General features: G+C 41.0%; 1 protein-coding gene across 6 annotated transcripts in view; it reads left to right on the forward strand.

The window, feature by feature from the left end:
* Positions 1-16,361, forward strand: part of Obsc (Obscurin) — a 26,868-nt gene continuing 10,507 nt past the window's right edge. For 3 of the 6 annotated variants that reach the window (XM_011306979.1, XM_011306984.1, XM_011306985.1), the window contains exons 1-12: positions 1-4,605; positions 5,012-5,124; positions 6,186-6,344; positions 7,101-7,229; positions 7,321-7,491; positions 8,220-8,301; positions 8,387-8,482; positions 10,300-10,392; positions 11,708-12,428; positions 12,509-12,754; positions 12,915-12,950; positions 14,048-16,321. In XM_011306979.1, coding sequence (XP_011305281.1) covers positions 16-4,605; positions 5,012-5,124; positions 6,186-6,344; positions 7,101-7,229; positions 7,321-7,491; positions 8,220-8,301; positions 8,387-8,482; positions 10,300-10,392; positions 11,708-12,428; positions 12,509-12,754; positions 12,915-12,950; positions 14,048-16,321 — 8,710 coding nt within the window. In that variant the 5' untranslated portion in view covers positions 1-15. The remainder of the gene's footprint in view (positions 4,606-5,011; positions 5,125-6,185; positions 6,345-7,100; positions 7,230-7,320; positions 7,492-8,219; positions 8,302-8,386; positions 8,483-10,299; positions 10,393-11,707; positions 12,429-12,508; positions 12,755-12,914; positions 12,951-14,047; positions 16,322-16,361) is intronic. The other 3 variants (XM_011306980.1, XM_011306982.1, XM_011306983.1) reach the window with 3 other exon arrangements.

Consider the following 16,361-nt stretch of genomic DNA (forward strand, 5'->3'; position numbering starts at 1 on the left):
GAGGAATAAGGAGAAATGTCGTTCTGCAGGATAACGGGGAGGAGCCGGGGCCTCCCCAAGCCCAATTACTTTCCATTACTGCCTCCAATAAGTCCAGCTGATGCCAAACGATTTTGTCGAATAACTGGTAAGTCGTACGGTTTGCCGACACACCATTACATTCCCGTGCTACTGGGTGTGCACAATAGTGACAAATCCAAATGTCGGATAACAAATAATTCTGCACTGGGTTCGCACCATTACACCGCCGGGCTTATTCTCGGTGAAAAAAAGAAGCACGTCGTCATCAAGGACTACCGCTATGTATTTCCGGTGTTGGAAGGAGATGACGAACAACAGAGAGCCCTGAGGGATCTTCTTGAGAGGAAAAAATTCTCCTCGGAGATGGGTGAGAAAGTGGAGGAGGAGAAGATGAAGTTTGTATACACGGTACAAGAGAGGAGGTGTAGCCTAGTCTTTCCAGCTAGTTTAGAGGCTGCTGTCAGGGACGGTGATGTAAGCGATGTGATGTTGTCAAGGGACTGTGATACCGTTCTACTGAGACTTAAGCAGGGCCGCAATGTCTCGGTTGATTTCAAGGAACTCGATGATTTTGATGATTTGTATGAGGGCCTAGGGACCCACGAGCAAGTAATCAAGGAACGAGAGAGGCTCGAGACTGAGGCTAAAAAGAGGAGGAAACGAGCTGCACCTAAACTCAATTATGCCAAGAAGATATTCGAGGATAAGGAGATGGCTGATGATGAGGTCTTTCTTATCGAACAATTAAACAAGGCAAAGCAGCTCGAGCTGAGGAGGAGCAAGGAGCATGCTAACGAGGAGGCAACTCACTGGAAAAATGTCAAACTCGATGATATAATCGGGAAATCGGGAGAGAGACAGTTAACAATTGTCAATGAGAACCACGAGAGTTTCATTGATCCGATAATAAAGACGTGTAATTGGACTGATATTCAGAGTAATATTGGCACAATTGATGCAACTCCCATTGTCACCGAGCTACCCAGTGCGATTAGCATTCCTCCAGAGGTGATTGATCTCGAGGCAGGGGAAATTGGGGTGGTCACATTACCCATATCCCAAGAGACTGGAGGATTTGAGACAGTATCTATTATTAAGCCTCTGACGCCGTTAGAAGTTGAAATTAATCCGATAATTCAGAGATTATTGCTCAATCTTCCTCCAGAAAAACTTGATGAAACCACGGGTGTTCGAGAGAGGCTGCTGATCGCTGGTGAGCAAGCCCTTGAGGAACTGCCGAGAGTTAAGGAAATTCCAGAGATTGTGAGGAATGTGCAGAATGGATCAAAGCAACAAGTTCATAAAATCAAGGGTCTCAAGGTAGATATTGAATCGGCGCAGCGATTCGTCGCAGGACAGACGCTCGAGACTCCAAGTGGTTCGGTTTTCGTTCCTGGAGAAACCCTGCAAACCCCTCAAGGGCCAACCTTCGTTCCAGGATTCACTGTTCATACTCCAGAGGGGCCTTTGCTCATCCCTGGACAGATCGTTACCATTTCAGAAAATGGAGGGCAAATTCCAGTGTTCATCGCTGGACAAACGTTGGAGACGAAAGGTGGGTGGAGATTCGTTCAGGGTCAGACGATCCATATGAATGAGAGGGGGCGATTTGTGCCGGGACAGACAATACTCACGGAAGAAGGTCCCAAATTCGTTGCTGGACAAATTGCCATTGGGGGGAATAGATTTGTGCCGGGACAAACGGTTCTGACCGACTCGGGTGGTATATTTACGCCAGGACAGACTATCGCACAAAATCGCGAGCACATATTCATACCGGGGCAGAGTGCAAAGATTAACGACAAATGGCAGTTCATCTCCGGACAATGTTTGCTTACATCCAACGGAGAACATATCTTTACTCCTGGAAGGACTATGAAAACATCAGGGGGCATGCAATTTGTCACTGGGCAAAATCTCACTACAAATAAACAAACTGAACAAGTAAATTTCATTCCCGGAATCACAGTGGACACACCACACGGTAAAACATTCATTCCTGGCACCACTCTGGAGACTCCAGTAGGGAAAAAATTCGTTGAGGGAATGATTGTGAATACGAAGGCGAAAGGAGAAAGGTTCGTTGCGGGACGAGCAATCTCCGGACCCAGTGGTTTTGAATTTGCTGCAGCCAAGTCCGTCGCTGACATAACATTTTTGAAGCCCGGACCGATTGGACTTGCAGTGAATTCCAAAACAGCAAGCGTTTTTTCCCTCTTACACCAAGAAGAGATATACGGTCACATGATTCAAACTGAAAACGGCGTCGAGTTCATTCCTGAGACGCTTGGAAAATCTCCCAAAGGTACACGCATTGTTCCCGGACAATTGGTTAGAGGGGAAAAGGAAGGGCCCCGGTTTGTCCCTGGAGTGATGACCGAGGAAGGATTTCTCCCAGGTCAGACAGTTTTAACTGAGAAGGGAGAGCAGTTTGTGCCTGGTCAAGTGGTGGAGACGAGTTCTGGGCCCAAGTTTGTACCCGGAAGGATGGTGAATACCCGGAGTGGACCAAAATTCGTGCCCGGTCAGACTGTGGAAACTGTCGAGGGGCCGCGTTTTCTTCCTGGACAGATAGTTCAGACGAAAGTTGGGCCGACTTTCATTCCCGGCCAGGTTATATCCATAGAGGATAAAGGCTCGAGATTTGTTCCTGGACAGGTAATCGACACTCCAGATGGTCCGCGTTTCGTTCCCGGTTGTGTCGTTGAATCTGGAATATTAGGAGTGACCTTTGTACCCGGACAAATGGTACAGACAGAGGAGGGACCGCGGTTTGTTGCTCCGGACTTGACGGACACAGCCGAGGGAGAAATGGAGTTCTCCGTTCAGGGTTTCGAAGTGACCCCTGAGGAACTCGGATTACTTCGGCTTTCGCAATCCCACTGCAATGGTGCAGAGCAAAGCGGAGAGCCTAGCATTGACGCGAGACTTCTCCGACAATTATCAGAAGCTGGAATGTCAATTGGCCGAAAGATATCAGCCAATGTACCCAGTGTCGGCGTCGACGGAGATACTACAGCGATGGTACTTGAGAACGCCCTTACAATCGTTGAAAACCTCGGACTCCTCGGGGACTCGGCAGTAAAAATGGCCCAAATTGTGTCAACTGTCTCCCAATTAGCCTACAGCATCATCAAGCAATATTACAACGGAGAAAAGCTCAACTTGGAGAATGTGTGCAATGGCAGAGCGTTCATGGTTACCAATGGACAAACCCATCACGATCACGAACATATCAATTGGATGAATGAAGCTATTAAAACAGCGATAGCTGCTGCCGTTCTGGCTATAGCCGATGATCCTCGTGAAAATGGAGAAGGAAAGCCGGATAATAACATATTGTCATCAATCAGTGAGGCTTTCATGGTAGCCCTTGGCAAAAATTCCATCTCGATTGATGAGGCAGTGAACCAAGCGCTAAAAATATTACTTATACCTCACAATAGAAAGAGCCTAAGTGAGAGCACCATTTTCCAACTTTTTAAATTACGTAACAACAAGATTGACATTCTCAAGTCAACGGTAGTGGAGCACTCGTTGAAGGATGATGTAGTCCTGGAGAGATTGTCAGCGGTCCTTGAGGAGGAGCAGGGAAACGAGGTGCTCGGTTCGGCGTTTCGAAAAGTCTCGGAGGGAAATCCAGAGCTGGTATCGAGCGTTTTGAAGAAAGTCTCGCAGGAAGTGGCAGCACTCTCGTCGGAAAAAGAAGCAGCGGAGAGCGTCCATAAGGCGATCGTAGACGCGGTTCGAGAATCCAGTGAACTTCAAGTACGAAAATTGTTGGACGACAAAGGTATACATGTGAGAGAGCTCATTCTACAGGCGGTGGGTTTAGCGAGGGCTCTGGGTATGTCCTCGACGGCCACCAGTCTCCTTAATGTCATTAGCGACGAAAAATCTACACGAGCATTGGCCGGGGACAAAGTTACTTTGGATATTCTCAAGAGATTAACAGTAATGCGAAAACTCGCGGAAACTCGTCCTCAGTTTGTTGCAGCCCTGAGAAATCTCAGTAGCGATCCGGAGCTCGCTAAAACCGATCCACAATTGAGAACACTTGTCCGGGAGAGCGCAGCCTTGATGATTGTCCCTGAGGGTATACCTCTACAATCCTCCGGGGATATTCCGACAGCGCTACTTCATGCAGAGAATAGTCTCGCCATCGAGGACTTTTTCATTAGAAGAAATCAAAAGCCATCAACGATTTTTATGATACTTAAGAAGGGTTTCCAGACCGTCGTTCCGAGGGATGCATCACGCGCTGTTCTCACTGGACAGGTCGCTTACACGGTTCTCGATGAGAATGGAATATCCCACTTTGAGCCGCTTCATGTTTTCTCCGCCCTCAAGCTCAATAAACCCTCGGCCCATCGTTTCTCCATGTATGCCATTCCTGTTGCTGGAGAGGAGGATTACGAGGGGGAAACCAGCTTGACAACTTCCTTTACTTCGACTAATGCCAGAGAATCGAGTGCCGGGATTCATTTCACCGATAGAACATTGGAGAATTGGTTAAGTAGAGAAAATACTCCTAGCCTGAGAAGACGGAGCAGTGGCAATCCGGAGGGGGCTTATCAGAATGGGGTAAATTGTGGGGCAATTTTTTATTTTTCTCTCTCTTCCTTTAGGCAATTGGAAATTCACCCAAATTCACCCAAAGACTTTTCAAATGAAGAGTCTTCTATAAATGGAAATTGTCGACAATTATTGAGACTGCGATTCAATATATTTTTTCAACTCTCCTCACAACGATAAAATAATATGTAAAACTTGACATTATTTATCAAATATTGTATTGAATTCTTCTATGTTTTTGTTTTTTTGCATCGATGTCAATTTGAAATAATGCAATCATTCAAAAAATTCATAGGATTTTTATTTATTGCGGATATTCAATAGAAAAAGTCAATTGATTTGAATTGTTCAATACTAGTATTTTCTAGCGAATATCGTAAGGATAAAAATATTCAGTGATTATGTACATTTTCAGAAATCGGATAATTTCGTGGTGGTGAAGGATTATGTATCAGAAACGGACAACGATTTCTCTGTTACTGTCGGCGACATCGTCGAAGCAGTTGATATTCAAGACGACCTGACCAAGTGAGAACCAACACAATTCAACACAAATGCTCTTATATTTTTTCTCAATTTTCTCTATAATTACGTTAATTGTTACGAATGTGCGCAAAATGTTCTGACTCATGTAGTTTCCACGTTTGCACCGTGTGATGACTATTTTGGTCCGCTCTATTCCGAGCACTGCTAAAATTAACCATCAAGCAATAGAGCATATTAGTAAACTGTTCAGCATGATAAAAAAAAAAAAAAAAAAAAAAATACAGTCATAGGCAAGTGAATGAAGGTTTTCAATTTAATGACAAGAAACGCTGTGGAAATACGTTTCCTATTTGCTTCACAATAAAACATGTTCTTCGTAGAACATATCTCGACATAATAATTAATATTTTCAAATACAATCGCCTAAATTCACTATTCCATGGGAATTGCGTTGTCATTGCCTAAAAACCGATAGAATACAACAGATGATAATGGGTATAACTCATAACAGGTGCTCACGACATGCCCCATCAGTCTAAATTCCCCGAGTATTTGCGCAAGTTAATATAGAACAGTGGAAAGTTTGCATCAACGGAGGGAGATGATAAAAAATGTTCAATAAAAAGTCCAAGATCATTGGCCTCCACGGAAAATAGATGAGTTCATCCCGTTCACTCACTCATTCCAAAAATTTCACCATATTTCTATAAATAGATCCCTGAGATTTATCATAATCTGAGAATAAAATAAAATAGTGAATAAGAAATTTCGACTAGAAGTTGAAAATATATTTGAAATATCCTCTTGGAAAGACTTTTGCCGAAAGTAATGAGAGTCATTGTGTGGAGGTTGCGTTTGTTAGTTGCCAGTAGATCTTCCAGCTATTCTATTTCTGAGTGGCATGAGTACATTATATGGCCAGTTATGTCACACATGGTTTTAGCTTGAACGACTGACTGACTGTGTTCCTCTGAGAATTTTCACTAGTGCTTGATAAATTTTCATCTAATGAGAGCAACGAGCTTTCCAATGAGCTTAAGCTCAAGGACTAACGGCTTGGAGTTTGAATGAGTATTGAGAATATGAATATGAGAATATTGCAGGAGATCTAGGATGGATCCTGATCTGGAGATAGGGAAGGTTGAAGCGTGTCTGGATAGTTCGGCCGCTCGTCACAAGCTATCAGTGAGACCAAGAAGAAGACACACTGATTTGCGGGCTAGGGGCGTCGTCAGGTCGATATCGGACTCTAATATTCAGAGGTAAGGTCTGGGTGTGAGATGGCAAGGATTGTGATGATGGACGGCGAGAATAGACAGTGTCAACGAGCCGATCGTCAGTTGGAAATTGTCGAGTTGTGGGTGCAAGTGTCGGTATGCTACACGCACAGAAGCTACTTGAGTGAATTCGAATGATTGAATTAAGAGACAAAGCAATAAAATCTCACATAGCGTGTGCGGGAGGAACTTGAAAATGACAAATAAGTTTTCAACCATTCAACCACATATTAAACGGACAGGTGGTTTCAATCTAGGAGTTCAGAAAACGTTGAACCCTTGGGAACAATGAGAGTGTCTTTTTCGTTGAATTTTTGTTACAATAGAGTTTAGCATTAGCATTATTAAATAGCGGGCCACTTGAAAATTTGAAAATTTCACACAATTTTACGAGTTTAATGGCAACATTTTCCCAGTGATACTTCGATAATAAGACCATTAAACTAGAAATAAGTACGAGCCAAAAGGTGAGGTTCAAGCTCAGCGAACAATTGGAAATACAGAAAATAGGTGGGGACTATTGCCACGCGTCACGCCTCATGCTTCTCGTTTTGCCATAGTGCCAATGATAATGACATGAAAATTGCCGAGATGAATAATTCAATAAATAATATAGTAGATATTGCTATTGATAATTGATAAAATTAGCGCGTTTGTGAAATATTAAGAGGAGGGAACTGCTGATGAACTGCTGGGAATTATAAGTGATGGAAATTAATATGTTATATATTTTTGTGACAGAGCACGAGTCCGAAAGATAGACGGGAAAGAGGGATGGCTGCCAATGTCAATACTCATGCAGACAGCTCTCAGCGAGGACAGTTCGACCCTGAGTCAACACCGCCCAGAAGATTCCCAATATCGACGAGAGTATGTTTCAATAGGACACATTCTTCCTAAAATAAATTCTCTCAATTATATTCGGACTATTGAGCTTTTTCTTTTTTTCTTTCTTCTCCAGAGCTGTGGTGAAGGAATTGGTTGAAACTGAGGAAGAATTCGGCAAAGACCTTCAACAGGTGGTTGAGAGATACCTTAAACCCTTGGACAACCCTGGAGTCCCCAGGGCCATTCGTGATAACAAGGAAATTATTTTCAGCAATCTTAAACACATTGCTGATTTCCATAATACGTACGTATATATTCGTTCTGATCACTCAATTAGAATTCGCGATACAACCCTTAAGATACCAGACGTACCAAACTAGACTCTATTTCACCACTGAGACAATACAAAAAAAAAACAAAAAAAACAAAAAAACAAAACAAAAAAACAAAAAAAATATCGAAATTTGAGACACACACGATCATCGTTCACCAACCGTTGTCATTATTTATTCCATAGCAGTCGATGAAAAATGGCGTAAGTGGAGTTTTCTGATGGTTGTTTGCCAGTTTTCGTGTGTTACTGTGTATGTACATGAGTGGCCACAATTTATCATTTCGAAATTCCCACCAATTCATGTATGGAAAATGTTGTTACATGCCGCCTATGAATTATTTTCATTGATTTCATTTTTTTTTTTAAATATTACAGGTCATTTACAGCCGATAATTGATTTTACTGAGTGAAAAAATGAGAATTTATGGAAAAAATTATATAAAAATTACATTGACAATTTTTCTCTAACTGTTATCGATGATAATTCATAATTGATTGATTTATTAACTGCGTTTGAAGATTTGTTTGTCCCCCTGAATAAAAATCAAACCCGGCAAGGATCATTAAAAAGTTTTTGTATGATCTTGTCGAGAACGACGTTAACTCGTTGACAAGAAATTTGAAAGATTGAAAAAAAAAACAAAGTAACCCGTAGGCGTGGTGTGAATTGGCATGATATTAATTCCGGCCTTACTTAGATCGTTCGGCAGGGTCTTAATCGAGGGGGTCAAATACTATGCGGATCAACCAAGAATGCTTGGAAAAACTTTTTTGCGACTGGTAAGCATCAACTGAATCATGACAAAATTATATTAATAATTTTAAAGAAAAAGAAAGAAAGAGTGGGCTTGGTTTGATTTTTCAGGAGAGAGATTTCGACAAGCATGTGGCTTATTGTCGGGACGAGCCGGCTGCCCAAGAATTCTTACAGATCAACAACGAGGTTCGAGAATATTTCGAGGTAATATGCATTTCACATTTCCTTTCGTTATTTTCATTTTCATTTTTATCCTTGTGGATGTTAAACCATTACGCTTGAGTCATGTAATTATTAATACTTTGTAAAGTTAAAGTTAAAGTATACCGTGGATACATGCTTCGAAATTTATGGTAAAGAAGAAGTCTTCTTCGTACTCTGATTTTTGTCAATTTTCCTACCAAGTTCTAAAGCAAAATAAGCTCTATTAATAATAATAATTTAATAATAATATCCATTTTTGTTTTTGTTTTGTGCTTTTTTTTTCCCACAGAAACAAGGAAAAAAATAATGGAGAATTCTTTTTTTTATTGAAAAATCAAGTCGCCATTTGGATGTCATTATATATATATATATATATATATATGTGTATAAAAAGGAAGCAATGAAGGGAGCATGTGTGCACGATAGTTTCCAGACAACCACCCAACTTTCTAATAATTTTCCTACCTGATGACGTTTGGAAATGAAAATCTGTTGATTACGTAATAGCGAAGGCGAAACGCGGGCGTCCATCCAGTAATCCGAAAATAACATCGTGTATTTTTATCTCAACGGACATCCATGCCACCCATCTCTCTCATTCTCTCGCAATGTGTACCCGGCATTTTGTGCACTTCTCAGAATGAAAAAAAATGATGGCAAAAATAAGTAAACACTATTTGAATTTATTAATCAACAACCAAAGTAGGTTTTCGGCCAGAATTAGAATCGAATAAATTTTCACATCTGCAATTTATTTAAAAATCAACACACGCCACCGGATCTCGAATTTTCTGCAACTACTCTCTGCCCTAAATACAATCGCGCTTTCAAGTCTTTCATTTGAGATATTAAAAAAATAAGATTTATTATTCATTCGCTCACTCTAAGCATATTCATATTCAATTTAGCAGAAAAACACCACTGGCATTTACATATATCATGGCAAAATGAAAATGTCCATTCATTAGATTGTATCTTGTATCATGAAATTAAATTTTGTTGTAGTAGAATTTTGAGAGGATTTTTCTATTGAAGCATGTGTAAAGTCGAGGGAGTGTAGAGGGAAGAGATATACTTAAGATGGAGACGGAAAGTTGTAAGAAGTGATGATATTTTTCTATAGAAGTAAAAAATTTATATTTTTCTCTGCGGGGCTTGACAATTGGATCACAAGAAAAATCCATTCCACCTCATGAAACCAAAATCGTTTTTTAACTAGTGTTTGTGCTGTGGTCAGTCTTTCGATGGCGTCTATGGTCTAAGTATAGAATCCAAGTGGCGCGATGTTAAATCTTCCGTCTGGTCTCGACTCTCAGTCGCGAGTCTCGACAAACACCGTGTGTTGGATAAACCAACACGGGGACATTAGTAAGTCTAATCGATCTGCCATTAGATTCGACAAACAATTCATTTCGATAGATATCCTTCAACCCCCAAGGTGTGTTTCTATAGTGTTAATTGTGATCACGTCAACCCCCGCGACCATCGTCAATTAATTCTTTCTGTGAATTTTCCTTAAAAAATTCTATACCCCCAACAATAATGCAATCTATCGTTTAGTCGACGCATATCGCATTACAGTTAATAAGAAAATAAATAAAATAATAAAAGAAATTGGAGGCAAAAATGATATTGGCATGCATGTAATTACAACGTTCATCAATTGATCGCAAGCCCTACTCAGTCTAATTCCAATCGAAAGATTTCTTTTTTCTTTTATTTTTTTTTTTTCTGTGTGTTGATGGGAATTTTCTCCATCTAACATTATCCAATTGACATCGTCACTGAGTTATTAGCAATTATTTATATTTGTTCAGGAGCTAAGCCAGACTCTTGGAGACGATAAAAGTGTTTCGGAGCATCTGAAACTTCCGATACAACGTATCAACGACTACCAGCTCTTGCTTAAGGTAATGTTTTACTTAGATTACAATTAAAAGAGAAAAAATACATTTTTCTTTTCTCAAATGTAATACTATGGAAAAATTAAAAAAATAACACATACAAGATAACTTGTCGTTATCGTCAGTGAAATTGTCAGGCGGCCAAAAGACGTTGATCATTCTTCCGGTACATGTTGGCTTGTATTTACATCGAAGACATACCGTAGCTATTGCTAATCGTCTTGGGACTTAATAAAATAATTAATTAACCGAACGCAGGGGTGGTAGGTGCGATGCGTTAATTGCCCGGATATAATATTGCCTCAGATATTGGCTCATCCTTATTATTGGCCTCTTTATTATCGGGTAAGTCTATATACTCACCGGACTTTTCATTTTTAGACTACTAGCATTTTTAAACCAGCTGTTAGCTGCCATTCTTGAAAGTATTCCAGATGATATCGCCTTCGCTTTTTCACCTTGAAAGGGGGAATATAACGAGTCACTGGATTCTAACGATTCTCTGCATGCCGGGATAGGAAGACGAAACTGTGACTTTGACCTCTTTTGTATTTGTGTTGTGAGGCGTCAGGAAAAATGTTACAATTTCAACTTTTTCATTTTCATAATTTTGAAATGGATGTCATAACACTTGTTTTTTACCTTATTATTTCATCAGTCCACGAAAGTCTTGAATATTATTATTATTATCATTAATATTAATATTAATATTAATATTTTGTAGCTTTAATAATTGTAATAAGATTATTCCAAGAAAAACAAAACTGGAGATTCCTTGTACACTTGAATAGATCATTCAAGAAAAAGTATTAGATTTTTTTTTTTTTAATTTCTTGCGTGTAAGAGTTCCACGAGGAAGAGTTCCGCTCTCTTTTCTTCACATTCTTCCACTCGACATTTACAAAACCAAAATGTTGCCAGATTTTCGGTGAATCAAGTATTATAAAAAAAAAAAAAAAAAAAAAAAACACTAGCATAACTCCGTGCGGTGCTCTCTAATACCAAAAATTCAATTCAATCTGAGAAAAGTATTACGTCGAGTTACCTATTCCATTGCATTCTCATTATAATTCAATAGTAATTTTTAACTATTCGAATTTTATCATAAAACGTGTTTTAAAAAAAATGATGGAAAATATTTATTCACATATGTGAAGGTGATGATAGCCTGGAAATGATCTGTCGGAGAAACGAGAGTGGGCGCTGCTACCGATTTAGCAGCTCTAAAAACAGGTCATGGTGGGGCGTTTTGAACGCAGTCACTCACTTGCAAAAACGACAACGGCTTTTTGAAAAATCTCCCCTTATTTTAATGTATCAGGAGCTGGTTAAATATTCGACCCGACTGGGGGAAAATAGCGACGATCTCCAGAAAGCCCTGGAGTTGATGCTAGGAATCCCCCATCAAGCGACCGACAACAAGTTTATAAGTAATATCGAGGGCTTCAAAGGCAACATCCATAAGCTCGGTCGACTCCTCACCCACGAGTGGTTCACAGTGACAGACAAGGACGGAAAGACCAAAGAGCGTTATTTGTTTCTCTTCAAAGCCCGCATACTCGTATGTAAAGTTCGGAGAATATTGGAGGATCGTTCCGTCTTTGTCCTCAAGGATATCATTAAACTGCCAGAGGTCGAGCTCAAAGATTATCCAGTCGAGCAGCGTACCTTCGAGTTGCACAATCCTGAGATATCAGGCTACCCGATAACTCTAGTTGCTCATAAAGATACAGTTAAAAAGACTTGGCTCAAGGAAATCCGCGAGTACGCCAGTGATCTCGTTGCCCTGGCTGAGCATGCAGCTGATGATCTACAACTGACTGAGGGAAAAACTAACGACGAGACGAAGACTCCCACTGGGTTAAACCCTCCACCAAAAGACAAGAGCCAAACCAAAGTACAAGTTACCGCTGCTGAGAAAACGGAGAGTTGTACATTTGAAGCGAGTAGAGCGAGTAAAGCGAGCATCGAGGACAACAAAGAGATGTCCGGTCGGTACTCGGCGACGAGCCGCTTCAGCACCTCTTCCAAAGTTATTGAAGGTAAGATTGGAGTTTGTCATGCATCTCCTCAATGTATTGTGCATTGTACATTCTACCGCTACTTTTATGGTCGCTTATAGAGTATTCATCAGTGTCGAGCAGTAGAAATGGCGCGTCCTCCCTAGTGGAAACATCGATGTCAGGCTCTCTTAGCGAGAAGAGATCCTCTTCGCTGTATGATGCCTCCGACGTCCACTCTTCTGTCAAGCATCGCACTGCAGTCAGTGGCTCCTCTGAAGACACGAGGATCGCTAAACTGGCGCTTACTGCTACCGACACTGGTAGGCTCAAGTTTGGGAGGACGATCGAGGGCATCAGCGCTCAACGTAAGTATCCCTTCGATCTCATCATGCATATAGATAATATGCATATGTAACAGTAACACTATCAACAATAGGTGACATTTTGGGAGTTAAGAGTTGAGTTGCAAGGATTAAAATGCGCTCAAGTAGCAGGATGTAACATGATATATTTCTACTGTTCTAGCCATCCGAGCGAAACAGGCTGTTATGCACGTTATAGGTAAAGTCACGTAGATGAAGACTGAGAATGTACAATGCCATTGTAGCTTCAAATTTCTCCATCTTCTCTCTTCTAAATTGCTTGTAGCTTTTCTCACGAGTTAAGGAACTTCCGCAGTATAGGTGGGGGAACATAGAGTGGGGGTAAAGATCAAACGTTCCGACAGCTCGCGACAACTTGCGAAAAAACATATATCATAGTGGCGGGAGTGCTATTGTTTTGTTGCAGACGTTATATTTGTTGAGTTTGTTGTCCTATCCAGTGAATTCTGATGGAAGCCCCGAATATTTGAATGTCCCGCTACCGTACCACCCCCTCCGCCACGTCGCGGAGCGCACCCACCTCCTCTCAACGTTGCCACGTTTGATGGTCATTTCGATGAAATTTCCTGATTCACGGTAGATTTTTTAATCACAACTCGAAATCCACTTAGTAACATATGGAAAAAATTCGTTTTATTTCTTCTTGATTAGTTTACGGAATGATTCGGCAGGTTTTTCCATTTTTTGGCGATTGTCGATTATTTTTAATTGATTTTTGAAAATTGCGTGCCATAAGAGCCTGTACAAATGCAATGTCTTAAATAATTAATTTATAAAAAATATATAGCCCATTGTTTTCGGACTTCGGCTACATATTTTTAGTCCTGATTCAGATTTATACTGAAAATTTCAACGCTTTTGTGCATTTCTTTCTATTCCCATTTACTCACTGCGGAAGTCCTTTAAGATGCTTACATTTTATTGATTATTTTGGTCCGTCAATCACCAGTCCGGCAAGAGTCTCGCACTTAATTAATGAAATTCAACTATTCTTCTATTTTAGAAATCTATTTTATTAATATGCAAATAATTAGAAAATTGGTTGACAGCCGTTATAACATCACCTTGCCAAATCATCAGCATCTCCTCACACTTTCTCTCCACTCATACAAAAAAAATGTCAAAATAAGACAATCGTATTGAAAAATCATATAATTTGTTAGTTTTTCATTTTCATAGAGCACATCATGCAATTCAGCTTAAACATCAGTAAAAAATGAGTCAACTTGAGTAAAATAATAGATCAGTTAATAATTCTGATGTGTTTCGGTACAGCTGGCGAGTCGGCGACTTTTGAGTGCACTCTTGATAGCAGCAGCTCCGCATCGAAATTTCTTTGGCTGAAGGACAACAAACCTCTCGATGACAAGCTCGCAGACAGAATTAACATCATCTCAACCGATAATGTTTTCAAACTCAAAATCCTCAATGTCATGGAGAGTGACACGGGAATCTACACAGCTAGAGCTGCCAATGGTGATTGTAATGCCAGCTGCACAGCTCAATTGATTGTCGAGAATTTGACAGCTGATGAAAGGAGAGCCCAGGCCGAAGCTAAAGCTCCGGTCTTTCTTGTTCAACTCAAAAACACTGAACTACTTGAGAACACCTATCTTCGGTTTATGATTAAGGTCAAAGGAGATCCAAACCCTGAATTGAAATTTTTCAAAGACGGTATTCTAATCGACTCGAAAAGCCAACAAATCAAGATTATAACCGAAAGAGCTGACAGTGGATTTTACGAGCTAGTCATCCCAGATGTTCAGAAGGCAGATGCCGGGATGTATTCATGCGTGGCAACAAATAAATTTGGTGAATGCTTGTGCGAAGCAGAGGTGACAGTAACTGATGAGAAGAGCCTGTTCGCTGGGCTGCCAGAGGGAATCTTTGAACCAGGTGCAGAGCCTTCATTCAAGTGGCTGCGAGATGGTAAGCCTTTTGATCCAGAGGAGCGTTTCAAGGTCCTCTTCGAGGATAAGGAAGACACCCTTGCTCTTGTATTCCAGCATGTGAAGCCTGAAGATGCAGGACTGTACACCTGCGTAGCTCAAACAAGCACTGGTAACATCAGCTGTAGTGCCGAGCTCACAGTCCAAGGGAATGTCAATCAGCTACTGAAGGAGCCCACCAAACCAGTTCTGGATAATGAATCTAGAACATCCGAGGTTAATGTCGGGGGTTCTGCTATGCTCGATCTTCAAGTGAAGGGCTTTCCCAAGCCACAAATCACATGGAGCAAGGACGGTAAAGAGATTGTAGCTGGAGGCAGGATAAAATATCTGTGGGAAGACGAGGAATCGCTCTCTCTTGTCATTAAAAATGTGACGTGTGACGATGGCGGTGTCTACACCATTAAGGCCAAGAACGAACTGGGGGAGGATACGACTTATATTGAGCTCATTGTCAAATCTGCTCCGAAAATCATCAAAAAGATGGCTGATACGTTTGCTTACATTGAAACCGATGCCAAAATGACTGTTCAAATTCAGGCGTCACCTCCTCCGAATGTTACATGGTACAAAGACGGCCAGGTAATCAAGGAGTCTGAGAGGATTTCTTTCGTGAAAGAGGGCAATGATAGCTACAGTTTGATAATTATGGAGTGCAGGCTCACCGACACTGGCTCTTACTCAGTGATGGCGAAAAATGAGATTAACCAGACTTCTGACGTTTGGAATTTCGACGTCAAGTGTCCACCGAAGATCAAGAAGAAGCTCGGTGAGAACAGGATTATTGAGGATGGCGCTAGCCTTACCCTCCAAATTGAGGTGGAGACCACTTCTGAGTCTGATGTAATCTGGATGAAGGATGAAGTCGTCATCCGGGCGGATGAAAGGGTCATTATCGAGGCTAGAGAGGAAGGGATCAGGACGTTGAGCATTAATGGCACTGTGGGGACCGATGCTGGAATTTATAAGGCCCAAGTCAGTAATAAGGATGGAACTACTGTGGATCAAGTTGGTATTGAGGTGAAATGTGGCCCGAGATTCAAGAAGAATATGACCGATGTGATCACCAAAGTGGGTGCAGCTAGCGCAGAATTTTCGGTTGAAGTGGCTGGCTATCCCAGGCCCAAAGTGCAGTGGTACATTGGAAAAAGTGAAATAACAGAGGAAAAAAAAGATTACACCACATCCTCAGAAGGCGATGTCCACAAACTTATTGTTAATGACATTAAGGAGGAACGATCTGGTACATTTATATGCAAATTGACCAACGAGTACGGTTCGGACTCTAGCAGTGGCAAGCTCATAGTCTATTGCAAGCCCAAAATCGTAAAAAAAATGGTGGACCAGAAATTGAACGAGGGAGACACTCTCAAACTGGCTGTGCAAATATCGGGAACACCAGATCCAGATATCAAGTGGTTCAAGGATGGCAAGGAAGTGTCTGCAGACGCTAGGATCAAGATTACAAGGGACAGTCAGAGAAAGGAGAGCTATGATCTCACCCTCAACTTACTCAAGGGGTCTGACGGTGGTACTTACGAAGTTAGGGCTGAAAATGAGATGGGAAGTGTTGTTTGCAAGAGCAAAGTCATTGTTTTAAGTAAGTTGACAAATTATTCTTTCTCTATTATATTTTTTTT

This window comes from Fopius arisanus, unplaced genomic scaffold (genome assembly GCF_000806365.1).
Source record: "Fopius arisanus strain USDA-PBARC FA_bdor unplaced genomic scaffold, ASM80636v1 scaffold00050, whole genome shotgun sequence".
NCBI classification, from domain to species: Eukaryota; Metazoa; Arthropoda; class Insecta; order Hymenoptera; family Braconidae; genus Fopius; species Fopius arisanus.